Source organism: Colossoma macropomum, unplaced genomic scaffold, assembly GCF_904425465.1.
Source record: "Colossoma macropomum unplaced genomic scaffold, Colossoma_macropomum, whole genome shotgun sequence".
Taxonomy (NCBI): Eukaryota; Metazoa; Chordata; class Actinopteri; order Characiformes; family Serrasalmidae; genus Colossoma; species Colossoma macropomum.
The window spans coordinates 38,613,811-38,636,809 of record NW_023494795.1 but is presented as its reverse complement, the minus strand read 5'-3'; the positions used below and the strand labels follow the sequence as shown (position 1 = coordinate 38,636,809).

Sequence of the window (22,999 nt, the reverse complement as noted above, 5' to 3'; positions counted from 1 at the left end):
GGTCATATAAGCTAAAGAAAGCAAACACACAGCAGGGTGCCTCTGTATGCAGAGACGCGTTTCAGCAGGTAAACTGGATACTCTTAAATCATTGCTGGTTTTAAATATGACATTGAATTCAGGTGTTTAAAGTGTTTAAGCCATTGCTAACAGGTGTATAACATCACACAAATAGTCATGCAATCTCCATAGACAAACACTGGCAGTAGAATTGGTCATGCTGAAGAGCTCAGTTACTTTAAACTTGGCACTATCATAGGATGCCACCTTTGCAACAAGTCAACCGTATGTGCTAAGCGGGTAGACCATGCAAACCCAAACAACGGAGCCCCTGGGTGCTCAAGTGCATAGCATGTAAAGATCCCTTATCCTGTTTCGTTTCCCATTTAAAAATTTGTGACCCCAACCACACATGCCAGTATTGGCGCGAGTAACCTCGTGCACAAAGATGCAACAAAAACAAAAAAAATTCTTTATAGTGTAGTGTGTGGAAGATTCTATGCTGGCAAATTGCTCTGAAATAACCTTTACATCAATATTAATAACCTTTACACATTAATAACCTTTACAAGAACATACCTAACAAGACAGTGATAACTGTGTCTATTATTGTCACTGCTATGTCTGAATGAATGAAGTAACTTTTACTAACTCTAATTAAGGCATATGTACTCCTTGTTAGTTTGCGACCTTCTCTGATTTAACGCTTAGCGATTAGCATTCAGTTTACAAATTTGCTTTTCATGTTGTAGTGCTGTTAAAGGGGATTTCCACTGATTTTTCAAAATTTCTGCATATCTTTGAGGTTCATATGTAGAAACAGTCATTCAGAAATGCTCAGTTCTAGAGAAACTTGCCAAATCAGAATTCACAATGGTTGTGAATCAGACGTCCAAAGAGTTGAGTGCCTCAAAAAGACATGTGTAAGTTTGCTGGTCATTTTGGATAGTAAATAAAATGACTATGGTTGTGTTATAGACCCGTGGTTCCTAACACCACCGCTGTTAAAAAAATCGCACTTAATAAGCTTCTCTATTTGGTAAACAATTCCGCTACCACTCTTGATGACTTTGTTTATCTGTCAGTGATAGAACTACGCAGAAATGTAAAAAAATATGTAATGCTTCACATATTTTGTTACTGTGATGCATGTGTTCTTGAACGTTTGGTCGTTCGCTGTTCATTTAGAAATACAACTTCAAAAGTTAAAAAAATAAATGGTTCCTCAAGGGTTCTTTAGTAAAGACAGTGGTTTTATTTAGAACCATAAACATTCAAAGAACACTCTGCATGATTAAAGCATTTTTTACATGGTGAAAGGGTTCTTCAGGTTGATGGAGAATGTGCTGTAGATGGTTATATATATATAGCACCAAAAAGGGTTCTTCTATTGTTTTGATGTCAAGTTTGTTACAATAGAAGAACCCCTTTTCGGAAAGATTTTATATAGAACCATCTACAGAACATTCTCCATCAGTCTGAAGAACCCTTTCACAGTGCAAAAAAACCTTTAATCATGCATAGGGTTCTGTATCCAACTGTTTTCTTTACTAAAGAACCCTTGAAGAACCATAATTTTTAAGTGTGTATAAACCTGTTTCTTATCCAGTAGGGGGAGCCAGATTATTGTTAGAGCGGCCTTCTAACGAGAACCTCTTGCTTCACAGTAAACTGAATCCAGTGTTGGAGGTTTTACAGTGCTGTAGTCTTTAAATGGGAGTTGTAGCAGCTTGTTGTAGCTCTTTCTGAGTTTCATCCATGTTCTGCCTTCATAGTTCCCTGTTTTTGTAGTAGTGGTGATGTTATTTTAGCTCTGCTGTTACAGGAGGAATAGACTGGCTGTCACTGATAGCTTGACTTGTAGTGATGCTGTACAACGCTTCAGGCTTTCTTTGGTTCCCTGCTGCATTGCAATCTTCAGATTCAGCCCCCAGCTGGGATGTTAAGGAGTTTTCTACAGTCGTGGCAGTATTTATACCTGGCTGACGTCTCCTTCATCCACATCGATGAATAAAACATCAGATGAAAAGTTCTTTAATTCTGGTTGTATTTCACTCCCCAGGAGCCAAAATGTTATTGAGGTCTTTGCATAATGTGGAACGAATTCTTTCCTTCGCTAGGTTTTATTACTTGAGCTAACGCTCAACATAAGCTCTCAGAGAAACTTCCACAGGAGCTGCAGCTGAAAAGTCATGTTCTATTTAGCAGTTAAAGTGTTTTAACCAAACAAGACATCTTTCTGACTGTACTGCGAGCCTGCTGTCCGATCTCAGACTTCAGTGTCGAGTATGCTGTGAGCAGTCTCGATGATTCACACGACGCAGGTGTTTGCGGAGTGTGCTAAGCCTGTGCTTTGAAATAAACAACTTCTGTTGATTGATGTTTAGCATGTATATTTGAAGCAGAATTTGAAAGCACTGGTGTTAATAAGCTAATGCAATATAGCTGTAGCTGTGTATCTGCAGAGAGGTGATACAGAAGTAAAACGAAATGTCATCGTTAATTTTATTGTTATTTAGAGACAGCACCGACCCATTTCCAGGTATTTATGTCAGCCTGATAGCTCCAGAAAATGCTGGATTGGATATTAGAGCGGAAAAGGAATGAATCTGATCCAATCCTGCAAAAAAATCTATCCTGAGGTAGCACTCACTCACTGCTCACTCACTGCTCGTCTTGAAGAGGAAGTCTTATTTTTAATAAATTTTGTGTAATTAAATGATTAAGATGTAAACAGAGTCATTCAGAGTGGTTTGGTGTGAAATGCTCTGTTCTAGAGAAACTTATTGTTCGCAATGGTGGTGGTGGGAACCAGATGCCTCTAAAAGCTCCCTCACACAAAGGTTATTACATGAAATAGTTATGAATGTGCTGCCTGATGTGTGAGACACTGTTTTACATTAGTTTTGAGATAAATTGTTGGCCTAAAACATTTTTTGTATCGATTCATGGTAGAGAGCTACATGCATCTTTTTCAGATTTACTACTATTTTACCATCATCAGCAATACATATTAAAAATCAGAAGATGTGTAGGTTCACTGGTTGTTTTGTATAATAAATAAAATGGTGGTATTTGTGTTGTAGACACTGTGACCCCTGGTTCCTATCACCACCACTGTAAATAATGTTGGTTAGTTTCTCTGCTCCATCTCAGCCACTTAATTAGGCAGAAATTTTAAAAAGCTGATGGAGTTATCCTTGAGATACTTCAGTTACCGGGTGTTAACCTTCGTCTCGAGTGATGTGATCACAAGTGGACAGCGATACACACAGCCGAAGGGTGTTGCACATGTTTACTACTCACTGTATTTATTGTCAGACAAAAAAAGTGTCGATTGCTATGTTTCAGCAAGGGGTCTGTCTCATGAAACGCAGCTTTTTACAAATGTTATGCTTAGATTGATTTAGCCCTGGAATTTCTGTCTCACAGCAGTTTACCAGGATATGTCACCATGGCACCTTTTACTGCAGGTCTAATCTAAGCTCCAGTAGTTTGAGCTTGATAGTGATGTTATCAGTTTACCAAGGTTTCAACATCAGTATTGGTATTTGAAAAGAATAAGTGTTATCTCTGCTTTTGTTTCTTTTCTTTGATTGCCAAAACAACACCTGCTGAAAAGCATAATTAACACAAACAAGTAATTTTGTTAGATAGAAACATTTAAATAAGTGTAAATGACTCAGGTGCAGAGTAAGGGAGGCTTTTTTCTTATTTTTGTGATTGGTTTCTTTTAGGAATGACATGGAGTGTTCGCAAAACTATTTCATTCATGTCACCAAGTCTGATATCACCAATATTTTTATAGCATAATTATTAATATGCGTGTCGTAACACTTCTGCGGTGTTATTCCTTTAGGCAGATTCTTCAGAGCTTGTCCTCGTCTGACTGCTGTTTGGTCGCTCTGTCTGCGCAGCTGTGCCCGGTGCATGTAATTCCTCCTTGAGGCCTGTTGAAGGCGCTCTTGTGCTCTCTGACTCAAAGCTACAGGCTGTTCAGCCACCCATACTGCCCCACTCTGCCGAACTGTACACGGCACAGTGCAGACCTCAGGGGCGGAATATATGAATTTCATTGTTCTTGCTGCAGCGGCTGGCTTATTGGCGCTGCCGTGGAAACGAACTCCCCGAGGAGTGGGGAAGGGCGGGGTAACAGTCAAGGGGGAGAGAGGGGCACAGGGGGGTTATGATGAGGGTCAAAACCGCTCCTCGTCATCACTGTCTCTGAAGGCCTCGGACTGTCTGTCAGTCTGGGAGGTGTGAGGGCCTCTAACGAGGATAGTGTCTCTAACGAGGGCGGTGTTGCTCAGTGAGTGGACAACAGTGTGTGTGTGTGTGTGTGTGTACATTTTTGTTTTTTTTTGTTTTTGTACATTTGCAGGACAAATATATATATATATATATATATATATATATATATATATATATATACACATTTTATTTATATATATATATAAGAAGGAAACCTTGTATCTCCATTTTTGTCGTTTTTTGGTTTTTGACATAATTTGAAAATGCCTGTTGCCCTTTACATTGGCTGTAAATTTCATGATGAATGGACCAAAAGAAACATCATAAAAATGACTTGGGAAAAAACTCTGGTTATATTGAATTACATTAAAAGTAAAGTATGTTTTTTCCTTCTCCGGTAAAGTTATCATATTGGAGATACAAGGTTTTTTTCAGACAGCAGCGAATATATCTGTCTGTATATATATATATATATATATATATCAAATTATTATTACATTTTATTACATAAAGCCACCTCAACAACTAATGTGTGCCCACCCTTTGCCACCCTTAGCTTCCATTCTGTTTGACTTTCAGTTTTTCAAAGAAATCTGCAGGGATATTTTTCCACACCTCTAAAGTTCAGTCTTAGAAGTTGATTGCATTTTCTGTTTCTCACAATCCAAGTAATCAAGCACATTCAATGATGTTGATGTCCAGCGGCTTCTTTTTTTACCTTTTTTGTCTATTTCCCTTTTCTCAGTAAGAGCTTCTTGCCAGCTACACATCCTTTCAGACTCATAGCGCTGAGTTGTCTTCTCACAGTAGAAGCATGAACAGAAACTCCTGTGGATGTTTTCAGATCTGAAGCAAGAGTGGACCTTGATTTTCTCCTCTTTCTCAAAGATGAAAACTTTAAGTACTGTTTATCTGATTGTGACAGATTTGGTGGTCTACCAGGTCTTGCAGGTGGTTGTTAGGTGTCTCATTTTCTCTGTGTCTTCTACTCATATTTTGAAAGCTTTTCTTTTGGCCTTGTGCAAGTGGATTATCTGATATCCAATCTCCTCAGAAATATCTTCTGAAAACATGAATAAATTGTACTTAATAACCAATTTGACTTAACATAAATTAAATGAAGGGTGGTTTCCGACTATAGATACTTACATATATACAACACATACATAGTGATGCATAAGGACACTGGGGCCTCCTGCTTTAAGGATCCTCTGTAGGTCATGCACTTCAGTTGTTCAGAACCATCATTACTGGTTTGCCAGTTTTACATATTCTTTTTCCTGGTGCTTGTGCTTGCGTGACTGTGCATTCATAAAAGACTCATTAGTGTTTTTTTTTTCCCCCTTCATTTTAATAAAAAAGAGTTAGTGTTTTAATTACACTGTTGAGAGCTACCGTGAAAAGTCTGTTGGCATTAGTTGCATTGATTAATGATGTACAAAACCTTCCCCATAAAATTGTGCATGAAAGCAAACTTTGACACCGCTCTCCGCCCTTAATCAAATGCCAAATTAGATATTTCTCCAGCCACAAAGTCCTTAGGCCTCTGCCATATTTTTAAATGCCTCTTTTTTTTTGCTTTAATATCCTCAGGCATATGTGTGTGTGTGTGTGTGTGTGTGTATGTATGTATGTATATATATATATATATATATATGTGTTAAAAAGATTTGACAGTGCTGGGAGGCAAACGTTTGCACGGCTGGAAAGGAACTGTTAGTAGCAACTGACTAGTGTGTGTTGCAGCTTTGCTTTGATTAGCTTTAGCGGAGTTGGTTAATAAAGAGGTGAGAATGGTTTTGTTTTCCTTTGTACCTCAGAGGACAGAAACTCATCAACGCCTGAGAAAGAAAGGATGGAAAGAGCGAGTGAGGGTGGCTTAGTGAGCATGAATTAGTAAGAGAGAGATGTAGAGTGTGGGTGAGCTAGAGAGAGAGGGTGGTCATGTTTGACAGTGTTAGAGTGAAAAGGGATGGGCTTTGTTAGAGAGTGACAGAGGGTGAGCGAGCGTGAGAAACGGTGGGGGTGAATTAGTCAGTGACTGAACGAGTGGTCTAGAGGAAGGAAGAGGAAGATTAGAGGACGGAGAGAGAAAGTGATAAAGAGAGACGGAGAGAGGCCAGAGGGCTTAATGTCGCACACTCACTTAAAGCTGCTGTTGTGTTCTTATGTGTTGAATGAGGTTCCAGAATTACTCTCAAATAAACTTAAGGCATGGTGCACATGTATCTTTATTGGCTATGCTTTCTATTAGAGCTTTGAGTGCAAACTATGCTGCGCGAAATGGATTTTAAAGTGTACCAAATGTCATGTTAAGCCCAAAACCAGTGACGTCTCGCCCTCAAGACAAATCAAATGATGTTACATAATTCATACAGTACTATGTGGAAAAAAAGAGGTCATCCGTATTTATTTAAATTTCTGTAAAAATGGCCATTAAATTCAAGATATTCATTTTTACAGATGTTTCTGAGATTAGATATAATTCATGTTCATAAGGAAGAGGAAAGTCAGTTCATGCTTCTTTCCTAACGATGGTGCAAGTAGAGGTGGGCGATAGAGCAAACATGCAATATCCTTATATATATAGTGTTGAGTTTTTTATATATATATATATATATATATATATATATATATATAAATAAAAGGATGTGTATATATAGGTATGTATATAATGTGTGTGTATTATTGCATTTCATTACATAAAGTCTCAACAACTAAATATATGTGCCCACGCTTTGCCTTTATTACAGCTTCCATTCTGTTTGACTTTCAGTTTTTCAAAGAAATCTGCAGGGATATTTTTTCACACCTCTAAGGTTCAGTCTTAGAAGTTGATTGCATTTTCTGCTTCTCACAATCCAAGTAATCAAGCACATTCAATGATGTTGATGTCTGGACCCTGGGGTGGTCAGTCCATTGTTCTGAGAGCACCAGCAGCTTCTTTTTTCACCTTTTTTGTCTATTTCCCTAACAGCTACACATCCTTTCAGACTCATAGCGTTGAGTTGTCTTCTCACAGTGGAAGTATGAACAAAAACTCCTGTTTTCAGATCTGAAGCCAGTCAGAGAAAATTAATTGGGGGGAAAAATAAGAGTTTACAGTTATTGGAGTTCATGCTTCTTTTCTAACGATGATGCAAGTAGAGGTGGGCGATATGGCAAACATGCAATATCCTGACACTTTTTCATGATACACAATATGGCAAGATATATGCTTTGGAAAAGACTATCAAAAATACTTGAAAAATCTAAAATATGACCAAAAACTATGAATACAATGATTTGTATTGAGCATTTCACATCATGTGCTGCACTAAATCCAATAAACTCATTACAACAGCTACATTTTTCAATATTATGTCCTTGGGACTAATTATTATTATTATTATTATTATTGTAATTGTTATTATTATTGAATATAGATACCGGACTTATTAAACTCTCTTTGTAAGACTTCAACATCATTGAATGTGTTTGGGATTATTAGATCATGAGAAACACAAAGTGCAACCAACTTCTAGGCCTCAACTTTGGTGGTGTGGAAAAATATCCCTGCAGATTTCCTTGAAAAGCTGAAAGCAAGACTCCCAAAAAGAATGGAAGCTGTAATACAGGAAAAGAGTGGACTCAATAAATACTGAACATTTTGATATTGTATATAGTTGTTGAGGCTTCTGTGTTATTTTTTGTTACATATGTTCTGCTTTTTTTTCTCTGATATTGACGCTTAGTGGCTTTTTAGGTGGAGCTTTTTTGTTAAATATTTTCGTTTTTTTCCTGTCACTTAATCGCCTCTTTAAATGGAACTTAACGAAGGGTAGACGCTGACATTTGCACTAGATAAACTCTGCTAGGCTGCTAATCTTAGTCATCGGTTAATCTGAACGCTTCTGTTGAATGATTAGACTTATTCAATGATTATTCAGTGTTAAATATTCATTAGAATGAATATTTGAACTTTAGTCATCATTTCCACAACTCTTACTGCTTTTATTGTATTACTGTTTTGCTATCCGGTGTCGACCAAAGGAGGATGTGTTTCTTTTCCCTTGCTGCTGTGGGCTTGCTTGCTTGGGCCTTGGACCCGGATTTCTGTAAAGCTCCTTTGTGACAGCGGCCTCATAAAGAACTATGCTACTGTGCAGTCATAGTAGTAATTCTTTTCATGTTGTTGTTGTTGTTGTTGTTGTTGTTGTTGTTGTTGTTTTAATAATAATGACTTTTACATTTTTGATGTATGATGAGGTCGTTACTGTCCACGTTATGAGAAATATTGTGATATAAGTTTGAGTTGATATTCACTACCCTTTCTTTGTAAAGGTTCATATGCTACAAAGGTAGGACTGAGTGAACCATTTCTCTGTCCTCTTTCTCTCCAGGTAGAAAACATGCAGCTTTTGTGCCTTTTTTCTCACCTAGTACAATGCGAGCTGATATAATTCAAGGCCATACGCAGCAAAGAGAGCCTCTGAGGCTCCATTCTCAGAATGTTCATTATAATGAAATAATCACATAGAATTAACCATTTCCAGACCCTGCCGAATAGGGATGTGCAGTTTAGCTATTTCTGCTGTTTGAATATCAGTGTTTTAAAGGTATAGCATGTTAGTTCGTTGTTGGGTTAATGCAGTTGGACTATAGAACAACAGTCACACAACTTACACTGTACGCATTCGTCATCATTTTTTAAAATTGTTTAATTTATTGTCATTCTGAGAAGAAATTCTTTTCATAATCCAGGTTCAAGGAGGTTGTATGGCAGAATGTAACATATATAAAATCACACGGGACATTAATGTTAAGTACTGTGCAACTGTCAAAGCTTTTATCTTTGAGAGGTAGAAGAAATCCGAGCTCCACTCTTGCTTCAGATCTGAAAAAATCCATTTGTTTCTCACTGTCATTCCACAATGAGAAGATGGCTCAACACCACGAGTCTGAAAGGATGTGTAGCTGCCAAGAAACTGTTACTCAGGGAAGGAAATGGACAAAAAAGAACCAAACTTGCATTAGATTAGCAAAAATGTGACATCCAAGATGGAGTAAGGTGGAATAAGGTTTTATAGACTGAAGTCTAAGGCCCAGTCCCATTTCTTATTTTTACCCCACCCCTTGTTTTCAAGCGTCAACTTGCCCACCGAGTTACAAGGGGTAGTGGTTGAAATCTTTCCCTATGAAAATGAGACCCTCAAATAAAAAAGAACATCATTAACAGGCTACTAGCGCCGCTCTGTAGGTGACCCTGCCAGTCTGCAGTGACAGCAGAGGCGGGTAAAGTTCAGCAACCTCGCTGCTGGGTTTTAGTTAAATTTAGGGTATCATATGCCTTTAAAGAGGGGGGACGCGACAATTACTTATTATCGCCCATCCCTAATTCTTAAGTGATATGAAGCTGAAGTCAGCTGTTCACCAGCTTCTCGCTCAAATTTTCCATCTTATCCACCATTTAAGCTGGATCTGGAAATTTTGCTAGCTAACTACTGAGACATCAGCATACTACTTGCGATATTTATGCTTGTTATGAAGAAAAGGGCCATAATACATTGAAATGACATTAAACTCAGATAATACAGTGGTTATCGTAATTTTTAAGGAGAAAATTCTCACATTTGTGGGTTTCTTTGGTCTCTTGTGCAGCCATCTTGCCGGTTTTTCTTTTTTTTCCATGACACTCTGTTTGGAGTTTGTCTCTGAAAAGCCTCAGTTTGGAGGGCCATGTAGCCTTACCACTTCGCCCTACCCCTCTGTCTCATCAAAAAGCGGGAGACCCTACCCCTAGACGTGAAAGTGCAAAAATCGAGGGGCAATGGAGGTGAAATGGGATTGGGCGTAAATCTGTAACTGGGAGTAGTCAGATCCGAGAAGCAGGAAATGCAACTAACTTCTAAGAATAGCCTTTCAGATTTCTTTCTTTCTGAAAGCGTAAATGGAAGCTGTAATAAAGGCACAGATTAAATACACTAAATACTGAAAAAATTGACACTGTATTTTGTTGTTGAGGCTTTTGTGTGATTTTCTGCTATTTCTGATGCTGAAAAATGAATAACTTGTACTTGATTGCCATTTTGACTTTTTGCACAGAACAGCACAACAGTAGACTTTCAAGCATACAATAACACTACCAAGACCCTTCACCTCAACCTATACACATTACGACACTAATAATGGAACAGTATGTCCATGCTGAAAGGCGTCATCAATAATTCATACTGTTTCTGTATATAGCTACAGTGCTTGTGACCCTGCAGTTCTGTGTTGAAGAATGACAAGATATTACGCAATTTCATTTTGCGCTTCCACACTGCGCATGCCTTATTCAGATACTCGATTAAGTGGACACATTTTAAGATTTCTGTACATATGAGTCGCTACACCCACGGCCATCAGCTTTCCTGACCTGAAGCACAGCTAGCAGGGCACCTCATCAATCATGTGATTTCCCAAGGCAGTAATGAGATTGATCGTACAGAAAGCTTACATGCATCTAATGAGACACTGACCGAGGTAGCGGAGTGGAAGCAGCCAATACCCCTGATACAACAATGATGAATAGATGAGAGATGGAGAGGAGGAGATGTGGGTGAGTGAGTGAGTGAGTGAGTGAGTAAGCTGTGGATCATTCATTCATGCTGTCTCTCCCCACAGGTGTCCACTGTACCCATGGCTTCAATCGGACCGGCTTTTTGATCTGCGCCTACCTAGTGGAGAAAATGGACTGGAGGTGAGAGGCCATCAGCATGTGTTTTTGCGCTTGCGCGCTGGCTTGCGTCATACGCCCACCTCCCAGACTCTCTGAAAATAAACAGCCCTGAAATAGAAACGATAAAAGATTTAGACCGTGGTCTAGTGTGCGGACCCGGCCAACGCTGAGGGAAAACCGCTGCGGCGCAAAATTGCATCATCCAAAGGGTGAAACGACCCGAAATGTCCAGCAGTATGGAGTCGTTTACTTAACACCAGGATTCTGGAGGTGTGATATAATAATGCACCAGTGATTCACAGTCAGATCAGTCATACAGAGGCTTTGCTCTGTGAAGGGGAAGAAATAATGGAAACGTCTCAGAAGCCTCTGCAGAACGAGATAAATTATTCATTATAGATCTTGAAGGGCTGATGTATCTTTAGGCTCTGAGACACACTCACAAATGGGTTCTGAGAAGGTCACTGTCAGAACAGTCTCCTGTAATCATCCGGTAAGCCATCTTGTTTTGCACATGGGAGGCAGTGGAACATGCTGACAGTGTCACTGTTATTTAAAAGAGGGTGTGGGATGGAAGGAAGATTGTTTGTTTATTTTTCTATTTCGCCTCCCAGTCTTTTGCACTGATGTAGTGGATACCAACTTATGACCTCTCATAGATTGTTAACAGTCATATCTTGTAATGATCCCATCATTGATTGTGACATGTTTACATTGTCATAGACATCGCAGGGTTCTGGAGGGCCAGTGTCCAGCAAAGTCTGGTGATCTCTCTGCTCAGACAAACTTGATTCAACTCCTCTGTTAATTGACAGGGTGAGTGGGTGTGTTTCAGTAGGGGAAATGGCCAAACTGTGCTGGACACTGGCCCTCCAGAATAGCCCTGGCCTGTAAGCAGCTTCTCACACACATACATAAGGCACGGCAAAATTACATTAAGCGCAACATTATATTCTCTCTTTGTCCGTTTTCACCAAGTCTGTTTTTGTTTTGTATCTTTTTGATTGATTGTGTTGTCTTTTGTTTTGTCTCATACTTCATAATACACCATTGCTTGCGTTTATTAATGATTTCCAGAACTACAGTACTGTGCAAAAGTCACGCTATCCATTTCTTTCATTTTTGGTTAAAAGTTATTTACTTTTCAGAAGATATTTCTGGGAAGAGTTTATATAAGATAATCCATTTGCATAAGGAAGGAAAAAGCCAAGGGAAAATAAGTGAAAAGGCAGAGTTTCCAAAACTGGAGTTTAAAGGCTTATCAAGACATAGAGAAATTGAACTGCAAGACATGATAGACCACTAAAGCTGTCTCCATCAGATAAACAGCACTTAAAGCTTTCATCTTTGAGAGAGAGGAGAAATCAAGCTCTGCTCGTGCTTTAGATCTGAAAACATCCACAGGTGTTTCTGTCCGTACTTCCACTGTGACAAGACATCTATGAGTCTAAAACTGCTGGTGCTCTCAGAACAGTGGACAGGCCACTCCAGATCACAGTATGTTAGCAGTTATTTGGATTGTGTGAAGCAGAAAATGCAGCCAGCATCTAAGACTGAACTTTGGAGATTTCTCTGCAGATTTCTTTGAAAAACTGAAAGCAAGTCTCTTAAAAATAATGAAAGCTGTAATAAAGTGAAAGGATGGACACTCTAAATATTGAAAAACACCTCTGATAATGCCACCCCTATCTGTAGTTATCATCCAATATCTGCTTTGGCTCAGTCAATACTGGTGATCAGTGCTGGTGGTGGTGTTTAACAAATCTGTATGATGGTTGGAGACATCAGTGAGAAATCTGTAAGAAAACTTGGTTCTTCAGACAAGCTGACTAACTTTTTAAGATGAGACATTCTTGTTACTTTTTCCTCTTTTTTATTATTATAAATATTTATTTGCATTTATTCTAATGATATATGTGCTTTTTATAAGCCAAAATAAAGATGGTTTTAAAGAATGTGCTTAGGTACCTAAGACATTTGCGCAGAGCTGTATGTTTTGCTTGTTAACTAAATGAAGGGTGGGGTCTGGCTTGTGCCCGGTATTGTATGTTAATGCATAATTTTAAAAGCAGTGTAATTGATATGTAACTTTCTGCATGGCAGTAAGAGGCCGGCTCCAAAACGTTGCTACTTAAGCCTCATTACTGCTGCACAAAACTAAGCAAACTTAGGATACCAAGCAAGCGTTGGCTGATCGACTGTATTATTTCTTTGTATTTCTTTGGTGAAACTCTGCTGTAATGCTCATTGCCTGCTGTAGTGAGGTTTGTTTCTCTCTGTGTTCAGCATTGAGGCGGCCGTAGCCGCGTTTGCCCAGGCGCGCTCACCTGGCATCTACAAAGGAGACTACCTGAAAGAGCTCTTTCGGCGCTATGGTGACGTAGACGACACGCCCGCTGCCCCCAAGCTCCCCGACTGGTGTTTTGAGGACGACAACGACGGTGATGTCGATGATGACGGGAACGTGATTAGTCAAGAGTCTGGACCGAGCTCATCTGGCTCCAATCCAGGCAAGAAGAAGAAAGAGAAACTGAAATTGGTGAGATTTTATTTTATCAGAACACAAATGTCTGTTCTATTGTACATCATTACTTAATCCAGCAGTCGTGTGCTTCAGGCTGATATCTAGAGCCAGTATAGGTTTACTGTCAAACTGAATGGACAGAGTTTGAGTTTGAAAAGTTCAGTTCTTTTTTGATTGTCATATAAGAACATAGCAGTAGACTTGTCTCCATTGTTGCTAGAAGAAATGGTGACTGTTTTATGCATGTTTTCCCTTCCACTGAATGCCAGAGCACTCTGACCCAACAAACACCAGCAAACCCATACGTACTTGTGGGTTAGAAGAAGAGTGTTCTCCAACCTTTACACTGTTCTAGAATGTTCCTCCTCATTCACACTGTGCTAGAATGCTATCATCATAAGACTGGGTATCAGATATCAATAGTTTTGTGGTACAGACTGAATTACTTCAGTGCTACTGAGAAAAAATTCAGTCATTCTGTAATTACATCCTAAATTTCAACATCTAAGTGGTCAGTCTTATCAACATCCGTCAGCCACTAGCCTACTTCCTCATTCATGAGAACGCTGTACTAGAATCTTCTCGTCCATTCACACTGCTCTGGAATCTTCTCATCCGTTTATATTGTTCTAAAATGTTCTCCCCTGCTCACACTGGACTTGAATGTTCTCCTCATTCACTCTATTCTGCAATGTGGTCACTCATTCTCACTCTTCTAAAATATTCTCACAATTTTGGGCCATTCCAGAATCTTGTCATCCATTCACGCTGTTCTAAAATCTTCTCTCACATTCACACTGTTCTAGAATCTGCTTCATTCACACTGTTCTAGAATCTTCTCTTGTATTCACAGTTTATACTGTTCTAGAATCTTCTCCATTCACACTGTTCTAGAATCTTCTCCATTCACACTGTTCTGGAATCTTCTCTTTTATTCACAATTCACACAGTTCTAGAACCTTCTCTTCATCCACACTGGTACATTTTCGAGTATAAATATTTTTTTTTACATTGTAAAACATTTGCCAACATTCACAGTGTTCTAGAACGTTCTCCCCAGTTCACTTTATCCTTGAATGTGGTCTAGAATGTTTTCCCTCATTCACACTATTCTAGAATGTTTCTTCTTCATTCACACTGGTCTAGAATTTTCTTGCCCAGTCACACAGTTTAAATATGTTTCCCTCATGCATACTGTTCTAGAATGTTCTCCCCATTCACACTGTTCTAGAATGTGGTGTCTCATTCACTCAAATATTTTTCTGCTTTTGCTCTGTTTTAGAACCTTTACTCAAATTTGCTCTGTTCTAGAATCTTTTCCGTTTACACCATTCTAAAATATGTGTTTTTTTTTTGTTTTGTTTTTTTTGTTTTTTTACACTGTACATTGTAACAACTGCCAGGTTTGATATGCTGGTGTTGTTGGGATGGTGTGCTCTGGCATTAAATAGGTGAGCTAGTTCCATTTTTAGTGTTGCTACCCGTACAAGAAGTGGAGCCTGTAGTTTCTCTCACCCGAAGCTGAGCAAGCAGCTTTCACAACTCAGTAACCCACTTTCCTTTATTCCACTTGGCTGATGTAGATGTTTTCTTTCTGCTCTGAGCTTTAGACAAGCCGACAAATGAGGAAGCTGCTTATTGTATCAAAGTTGATCAAGCTTTGTTTTGATGCTGCTTTATGACTTCAGCTAAATGAACTGTAAACTCGCTAAACTCACACACTTTTTTGTTTTTTGCTAAGTTTTCAGTATGTTTCCTAACAGCAGCAGCCATGTTCGATTTTTCATCCGTTTAATGAACAACTCAGTGTGTGATAATTGCAGCTGCATCCTCCTGTCTCATTAGAATAGTGCAATTAGCTGGGCCTATGTGGATGTCCCTTGTAATGGCTCTAATGAAATTACTACCGTGTATATCCATCAGGCCTACGGCTCCCCAACGATGGCACCGGAAAACAAATCAAGCATGAGGCAGAAGGAGGGCTTATGTTTCTATTCAGGGGGATCTTTTTTTTTTCTTCCACCTGATTATTAATGTCAGTCATATTTCCTCTCCCAGCTTGGCGGAGGTGCTCGGAGGAAGTTTAACTGAGTTGGCTGTGTGTAGGAGGATATGACAGGCAAAGGGGGCCTGGACGCCACATGCTTTAAAGAGATGGTTCTGCCAAAAATCAAATTTACAGTTTTGCCCTTAACCCAAAAATAATCAATCAGCCAAGACATGTTTGCTGTCTGAAGTTTGCTTCGTTAGTTTTGCACTGGAGTTACAAGGCTAATGCCCTTAATAAGTAATGGAAGCTTATAGCTATCCATTGGCTGTGCAGACTGCATGTCTAAGCCATCACACACTTACCACAAACTGTGTCAAGTTGTTAAGTGATCTCAAATAGACTTGCTTATGTTTTTTCTGACATGGTATGACAGACTGCTGTCTATAAAAATGAACAAAAGTTTGTTTTATAGCTAAAATCAGCAGCTAAGCTTAATGTTTTATGTTATGATCTTCACTTATCAACTACAGTACTGCGCAAGTTAGAGACCACTCTTCATTTATTTAATTTCCAGCCAAAATGGCCAGTAAGTACAAGTAAGTAATTTAAGCAGAAAATATATATTAAACAGAAAATCACACAGAAGCCTCAACAACTGAATATATCATCAGTTTTTTTTTTTCATTATGTAGGTTGTCCAACTTTTTCTTTCATTACAGCTTCCATTCTTTTCAGGAGAATTGCTTTCAGTTTTTCAAAGAAATCTGCAGGGATATTGTTCCACACCTCCGAAGTTCAGCCTTTTAAGTTGGTTGCATTTTGTGCTTCGCACCATCCAAGTAATCCCAAACACATTCAGTGATGTTGAGAACTGGGCTCTGAACTGGTCAGTCCATTGTTCTGAGAACACCAGCACTACTTTGTTTGATCTGCACATGTTCTTTTTTTTTTTGGTCTGCCTCCTTTTCTTAGTAAGGGCTTCTTGACAGCTACACATCCATTCAGACTCATAGTGCTGAGTTGTCTTCTCACTGTGGAAATAAGGACCGAAACGCCTGTGGATTTTTTTCAGATCTGAAGCAAGAGTGGAGCTTGATTTTCTCCTCTCCCTCAAAGATGAAAGTACTGTTTATATGATGGGGACAGTTTTGGTGGTCTAGCGTGTCTTGCATGGCTGTTAGGAGCCCCACTTTCTTTGCAGCTTTTAATAATTTTTTTCTTTTGACTTTTCCCTTTCTTTGTGCAAGTCAGAAAAGGAACAATGGTCATTTAAACGCCTTTGTGCAGTATGATACAGTTGGGGGAAGGGGGCAGTTGTGTAAATTATCTTTATTGTCGTTGTTATTTAAGTTAATTTCTTTCACATCAGGGGGCCGTGTTCCTGGAGGGTGTATCGGTTAAAGGAGTGAATCAGGTGACCACACAACCCAAACTGGGGCAGGTACAGCGGAAGTGCCAGGAGTTCTGCGAATGGGAAAAGTGAGTGGTTGGACGTGACCTCTGTTTTATGTCTATGTGAACAGAGAAAAGCCTTTTCCACTGTCCAGAATGGAAAATATGAGAAATGGTCGAAATTATACAACCCTGCCCTGCTGAACCTTTAGTGTTGTTTCTTTTGCATGCTAACAGCTGATTTAGTATTGTTCAGATACTACAGAGTCTTTATGGAGGGAATATTGGTCCATTTCTATCTTGTAAATATGCCATTGCTAAACCTTTGGGTAGATCAGAAACAATTAGAGAAATTATGCAATCCTTTACAGTCAGAAACAAGAGCTTTATGTGTGCAGATGATCAAATGACTTCTTACTTTTAATTAGGTCACCTCATACATAGTTCCCAATGAAAGAAGAACCCAACTTAAGAGCACTTTATAAGCCTGTCTAGGGCAGTTTACCAAGCACGAAATATTCCCTGCCTCTAAACTGATTTTTGACTTTGAGTTTGCTTGGAAGCGTTCAAAAAAAGTGTTAAATTCTTCTGCAAAATGCCACGCTCTTAAAATGGGGCTAGATGGGGTTGTGCCAGACTTACATCAGTGTGAAGTCTTGTCACACACAGCGTATGGCCGCAAATAGCTCCTTTTCTGATGCCTACAGAGAAGGCGGAAACATTTCTGCTGATGTCCTCTGAACTGTCTAAAAGTATAGTCGTGCCTTAATAAATGACAGCCCTTTTTGTGGCATAAGAATGGCTTTTGTCACATAGCCCGTCCTCCGACTTCATATTGATTAGTTCTGAGGTGTGAACAATGAGTCATGCAGCTCAGAGCGAAGACAAGCAAAGCAAACTTTTTTGGTTTGTGGGAGCACAAATCTGAATCAGCCCGAGGAGATTAGAAAGCAGTTGGTTCCTTTTAATTTAGATCTAGAGGTGCATATAGGGCTGAGTGATATTGTTAAACATGTATATGTACATAATATATGTATTTGAATTCTGAAATCAGAGCACAGGAAGATGAGAGACTTCGAAATAGAGAGACTAACAATTCAAAGAAGTACTGCCTTTATGTTTTAAAGCCTTAATGTTTCTATTGCAGTTTTGCTTGTGTTTGTGAGTATGTATGTATATTATACTGTGCCACACCAAAACGCAAGTGCCATAATGTGAATGGATGCTGCTAAAGATGTGACTGAGAAAGCAGATGTAGCGCAGCTTTATTGCTAACTAAGCTAACTACTGCTGATATAAACTGGCGGTCATTTTGCTCCGCATTTTCAGGTGTTTAAGCAGAGTAATAGAAAAAATTCCACATATTAACGCTCATTTTTCTACTCATAGTTTAAATAACTTATTTTTCCTTCCTCCCTTTCTTTAGTTATACTTTGTAAAGTAGTTAAGTAAATAATTTTAATCTAGTACAGTGTCAGCAACAATATTTTCTATAAAATCTTTTTATATGAGGCCTTATTTTCTCTCAGTTGTTGTTAATATTTGACTTGAGTTTATTTTCTAAAATAAAAGGCTGTGTACATTTAAAATCTGTTTGAGGAAAATAAAAACTAGTTAAAGCTTGTGTTCAGGACAGTAATCTGGGTCGTCTGAGGGTTGACCAGCAGTGTCAAATGGACAGCGTGGGGTGCCGACCTTATCAAGCCAGCGGACCGATATATGCTTGCTATCTGGGATGTTTTATCCACTGAGGAGAAAATGCTTTGTTCAAGAGGGTCCTCATCAGAATCCAGTGTTGTGCCAGTTAGCTGTAGTTTTAACTCACATTTGAAGAGGCAGTTAATGTCACTTATTCAACACCAAAACCATTCATTTCCCATGGCTTTTACTGAATAATAAAACGTTTTCAGATGTATTGCTCTGCTTGCTGCCAAAGTTTTGTGCTGCTGATTTTTAAGCCTCTAAACACCAGTGCCATTGCCTAAAAGAGTAAGCTTACAGCTCCAGCCCTGCATCAACTTCAGGCCAAAGTACCCTTTTTTGGACATTTTTCTGTAGTTTTTTTACTTTATCACAGTTAACCGTAAATCCATTCCTTAACTTGTGGACGCTTTCATATCAAAATGAGTTAGAATGCACATTTCTAATAAATAATATATCTCTACATTTATACGTTCCTTGTAAGTGCCATAATTTTCACTGAACAGCCTTTAATGCAATGAGACATGGAAGAAAACGTAGCTGTGAAGTAGATTCAAAATGTTAACTGTAATAAGAACTAAAATAGTTCTACACTCTAAAAAAAGAGGGTTCTTCAAGCGTTCTTTAGTGAAGAAATTATCACCGAAGTATGATGTATTACTACCTGGCCTGATACTGGAATTACATCCAGTAATTACTGCTTACAACTTTGTGTTTCATTTCAAAACAGCACTGCAGTTTTGCAACCAATTTTTGAAAAGTCAGTGGCTTGTACAGCCAATGCAATATACTGCAGATAGCATCAGCATCATCACCTTCAAAGAAATAATCGTACTACACTTCATATACTGATTACAGTGTGAACTAAGTTGAACTTAAATGTTTAATGCATGTTATCATTAACGATAATGATATCAGAGCACCCCTATATTTCATCTCTTTGTGCGTCTGTCTCAGGTCTGGGTTCCCCGGCGCTCAGCCCGTGTCGATGGACAGGCGAAATATTCGTCTGTTGGAGCAGAACGGCTACAAGGTTAGCTGGAAGGCAGATGGAACACGGTAAGCTCAATATTCCACATTCACACACACTCACACACACGTACACGCGCCTGCCCCTCTGAGCAGTCCTTCACAAGCTGTCCTTCATAAGGTCCTTACGTACACCAGAGACTCTCTTCGCGTCTGTTAGCGCCTGTAGTCGCTGGGGAAGGACCAGAACGCAGCATCCCCATTTGGAATCCGATCAGCAGAGTTTGGCTGTTCTCCCATCTGTGTCAGGGACCGAGTATTTCTCCATTACAGCCTCAGCAGGAGTTAGTGACATCTCCCTCTATTTCACCTCATGCAGATAAGCCAGCGGTGTCCAGTTCAAGTCATAGAAGGCTGGAGTCCAGCAGAGTTTGGTGATTTCCCTACTCAAACTGTGCTGAACTAAAGCCCTCCAGAGCTGGACACACCTGGAGTAATTGGACTTCTAATATGGTTGAAGGAAGATGCAGCAGCAGCTCTAGGACTATCTTGATTGCTTGTTTTGGACTATTTGGATTTTGGATGTCTGTTTCTTCTTGAACTGAGTCAGCACTGTGCCTTTCTGCTTATACAGAAAAGTAGAGTCTAAGATATTTGTCCAAACCCTACATTTCTCACATATTTGGCAGACTCTGGTCTGGTCAAAATTTAATGGGTCCCACCTCAGTGGATTTTGGGCTGCATTTACACCAGTTTAATTTTCCTTGCTACTTTATTCTTCCATCATATTTTCATTACCTTAAGCAGTTTTTAATCTGGAACACGGTAGCAGGACTGACTATAATGAAATGAGTTCACTCCAAGCAGAACCAATATTTACCGTTCTTACATTTCAACTCCAACCAGTTCCTAAACTGGTTAGAACAAAATGCAATATCCATAAAGCCTTTCTTTTTATTTTTTTTTCTTAAATTAGTTCTTGAGAAAGGTCCTAAGAAAAAGTCTGCGCCAGATTCATGATGTGTTCTCAGACCACAGAATTGTTCACACCTTTGTGCTCTTTAGTGTGCGCAGATTCTGTTCTTGGACAAAGAACAAATCCCAAATAAGAAAACACTGGTGAATGTCAGAATCTTCATGAAAACTGAATCTTCGTGAAATTTCAGGCCCATTGTGTGTAAAATGATCAACTGAAATAACGTAAGATGTGATGTTGATCCAGAAACATTTGTCCACTTCTAGGTGAGGCATAAATAATAACAAAGAGCTGCACAGAATGAAAATTAACGTTATTAAGCAGTAACAGATTTAAAATTAAGGTTATTGTTATGGAACTTTTATTGTTGATTGTGTTTTCGGTTGCGTATTTGTTCCTACACGGTTACAAATAAAGGTAGTGTGTAGGTACATTTTTCATTCATCACGGTACAAACAATATAAATGAAAACCCCAGTGACAAGAGGGGAACTGCCCCAGTGACAGTTTTGTACCTTTTTTTTCTGAGAGTGTAGCAAAATATGCTTGTTCTGGGTTTTCTTTTCTGGACGTTAAACCGGTTCAGAGCCCTGCACTAAAATCACTAATGTTAGGAGTACTTTGCAGCACTGAAATGTACAAAATCAGCAACACGTTAGGCTACGTAAAGTTTATTCCAACGTAAAATTTTTGGGATATTAATTATAGGTGGCCTCACAGCAAGAATGGCCTGGGTTCAACTCCCGGCCAGGCGACCAGGGTCATTTCTGTGTGGAGTTTGCATGTTCTCCCCGTGTCTGTGTGGGTTTCCTCCGGGTACTCCGGTTTCCTCCCACAGTCCAAAAACATGCAGTCAGGCCAATTGGACATGCTAAATTGCCCCTAGGTATGAGTGAGTGTGTGAATGTGTATGTCTGTCTGTCTGCCCTGCGATGGACTGGCAACCTGTCCAGGGTGTATCCTGCCTTCTGCCCAATGACAGCTGGGATAGGCTCCAGCACCCCACCGCGACCCAGAAGGATAAGCGGTTTAGATGATGTATGTATGTATGTATGTATGTATGTAATTATAGGTGAATAAATTACTTAAAGTGGAACTGAAACTTAATTTTGAATAGCTGATAAGTAGGTTATTTTTTATTTTTCTGTATAAACGATATGATGATTGTTTATTTGATCTTATTTTTTGCTTGTCAGGGTTGGACAGAAATTTGTCAAGCTACAGTTAAATTAGCGTTAGGTCTTAATTTTACGCTAAGTATTAGCCCTAATTGTCCAGTGGGAGGAAACTGTTTGAGACGTGTGACAGCTCGACTGCAAATCGCTGCACACGCCAGTGACAACTTCTTGGATAACGTGGACGGTTCACCAGTGTAATTTTCTCGCTCCAGTATTTTTAGGCATGTTTGAAATTCTTGGCGCTGAATCTTAAACACCTTTATGTCAATTAGCATAAGCTGCAATGAGCAGTAGCCAATCAGAGCGTGAGAGGAATCTCTGAGAGAGTAAGGCATGAACAACCAAAACATGAACAAAGAGGTTATTGGGGGGAAAAGAATCCGCAAACATTGACTCCTCTGTGCTGGCGATGGCCACTCGCATTCTGTTAACGCCGAGGACAAGGCTATATAAATATCTCCTTGCTGTTTCATGTGAAAACAACAACAGCAGCAAGTGTCTCAGTCTCCAGTTTGGCACATAACACACTTTCTGTGAGTCAGTGGGATTTTGTCATCAGGTCTACTTTGTCACAGATTTCTCCAGGTGAAATATCGTGTAGGGTGTGAGCCTCATCTGTGATCACTAGTGTAGTTTGCACACCGCTATGTCGACAAACAGTTTGCAAGCAATAAATGTAGTTTTGAATGAGCAGTGTAGAGATGTGTAGGGATATAGCGTCTTCTGAGACTTTTAAAGAGGATATATCGTCTTTTACACAAGCAAGCCTTAAAGAAAGCAAAGGATTGCATGCATATGAGTGCATTGAGATTCATCTGCAGGCAGAATGTTTTTATCCCAAATGTAAGCGGTCCTGTTTAATTTGGCTAATTTATTAACCTGTCAGCAGCTGAAACTAAAAAAGCTGACTTGGCTGGCCAACTGATCTTAACATTAATCTGCAAGATTGGACATCAGATTAAAATGAATGTTGGCAAATACAGTAACCTAGAATAAGTTCAGCATACCTTGTTGATGCTTGTTTATATTTTTGAAACTGAGCTGTGAGTGTGTTTTACATAGTTTAAGCCAAAGCTTTTTCAGCTTCAGGAGTGCAATAGCTCAGCTCCATCCTATCACAGGCTTGAATTAAAGTACTTACTGTATGATTAACTGTAAAACTGCAGTATAAATTTCTGAAAATGTCACTTGAATGTCACTTTAAATGATCATGTTTCAGTCAGAAGTAGGGTCAAATCCAGGCAGAATCCCAATCGGCTCTGTACTCCCTAAATAGTGTGCTAGCTATGAAAGTTTAGAAATTCTAGTCTCTACAG

The 22,999-nt window shown here is 39.2% G+C and overlaps 1 protein-coding gene across 1 annotated transcript in view; it reads left to right on the top strand.

The window, feature by feature from the left end:
- The window catches only part of rngtt (RNA guanylyltransferase and 5'-phosphatase), a 194,252-nt gene that overhangs the window by 5,502 nt on the left and 165,751 nt on the right, over positions 1–22,999 (top strand). The window contains exons 5-8 of the mRNA XM_036582370.1: positions 10,900–10,975; positions 13,241–13,493; positions 16,838–16,947; positions 19,519–19,620. Coding sequence (XP_036438263.1) covers positions 10,900–10,975; positions 13,241–13,493; positions 16,838–16,947; positions 19,519–19,620 — 541 coding nt within the window. The remainder of the gene's footprint in view (positions 1–10,899; positions 10,976–13,240; positions 13,494–16,837; positions 16,948–19,518; positions 19,621–22,999) is intronic.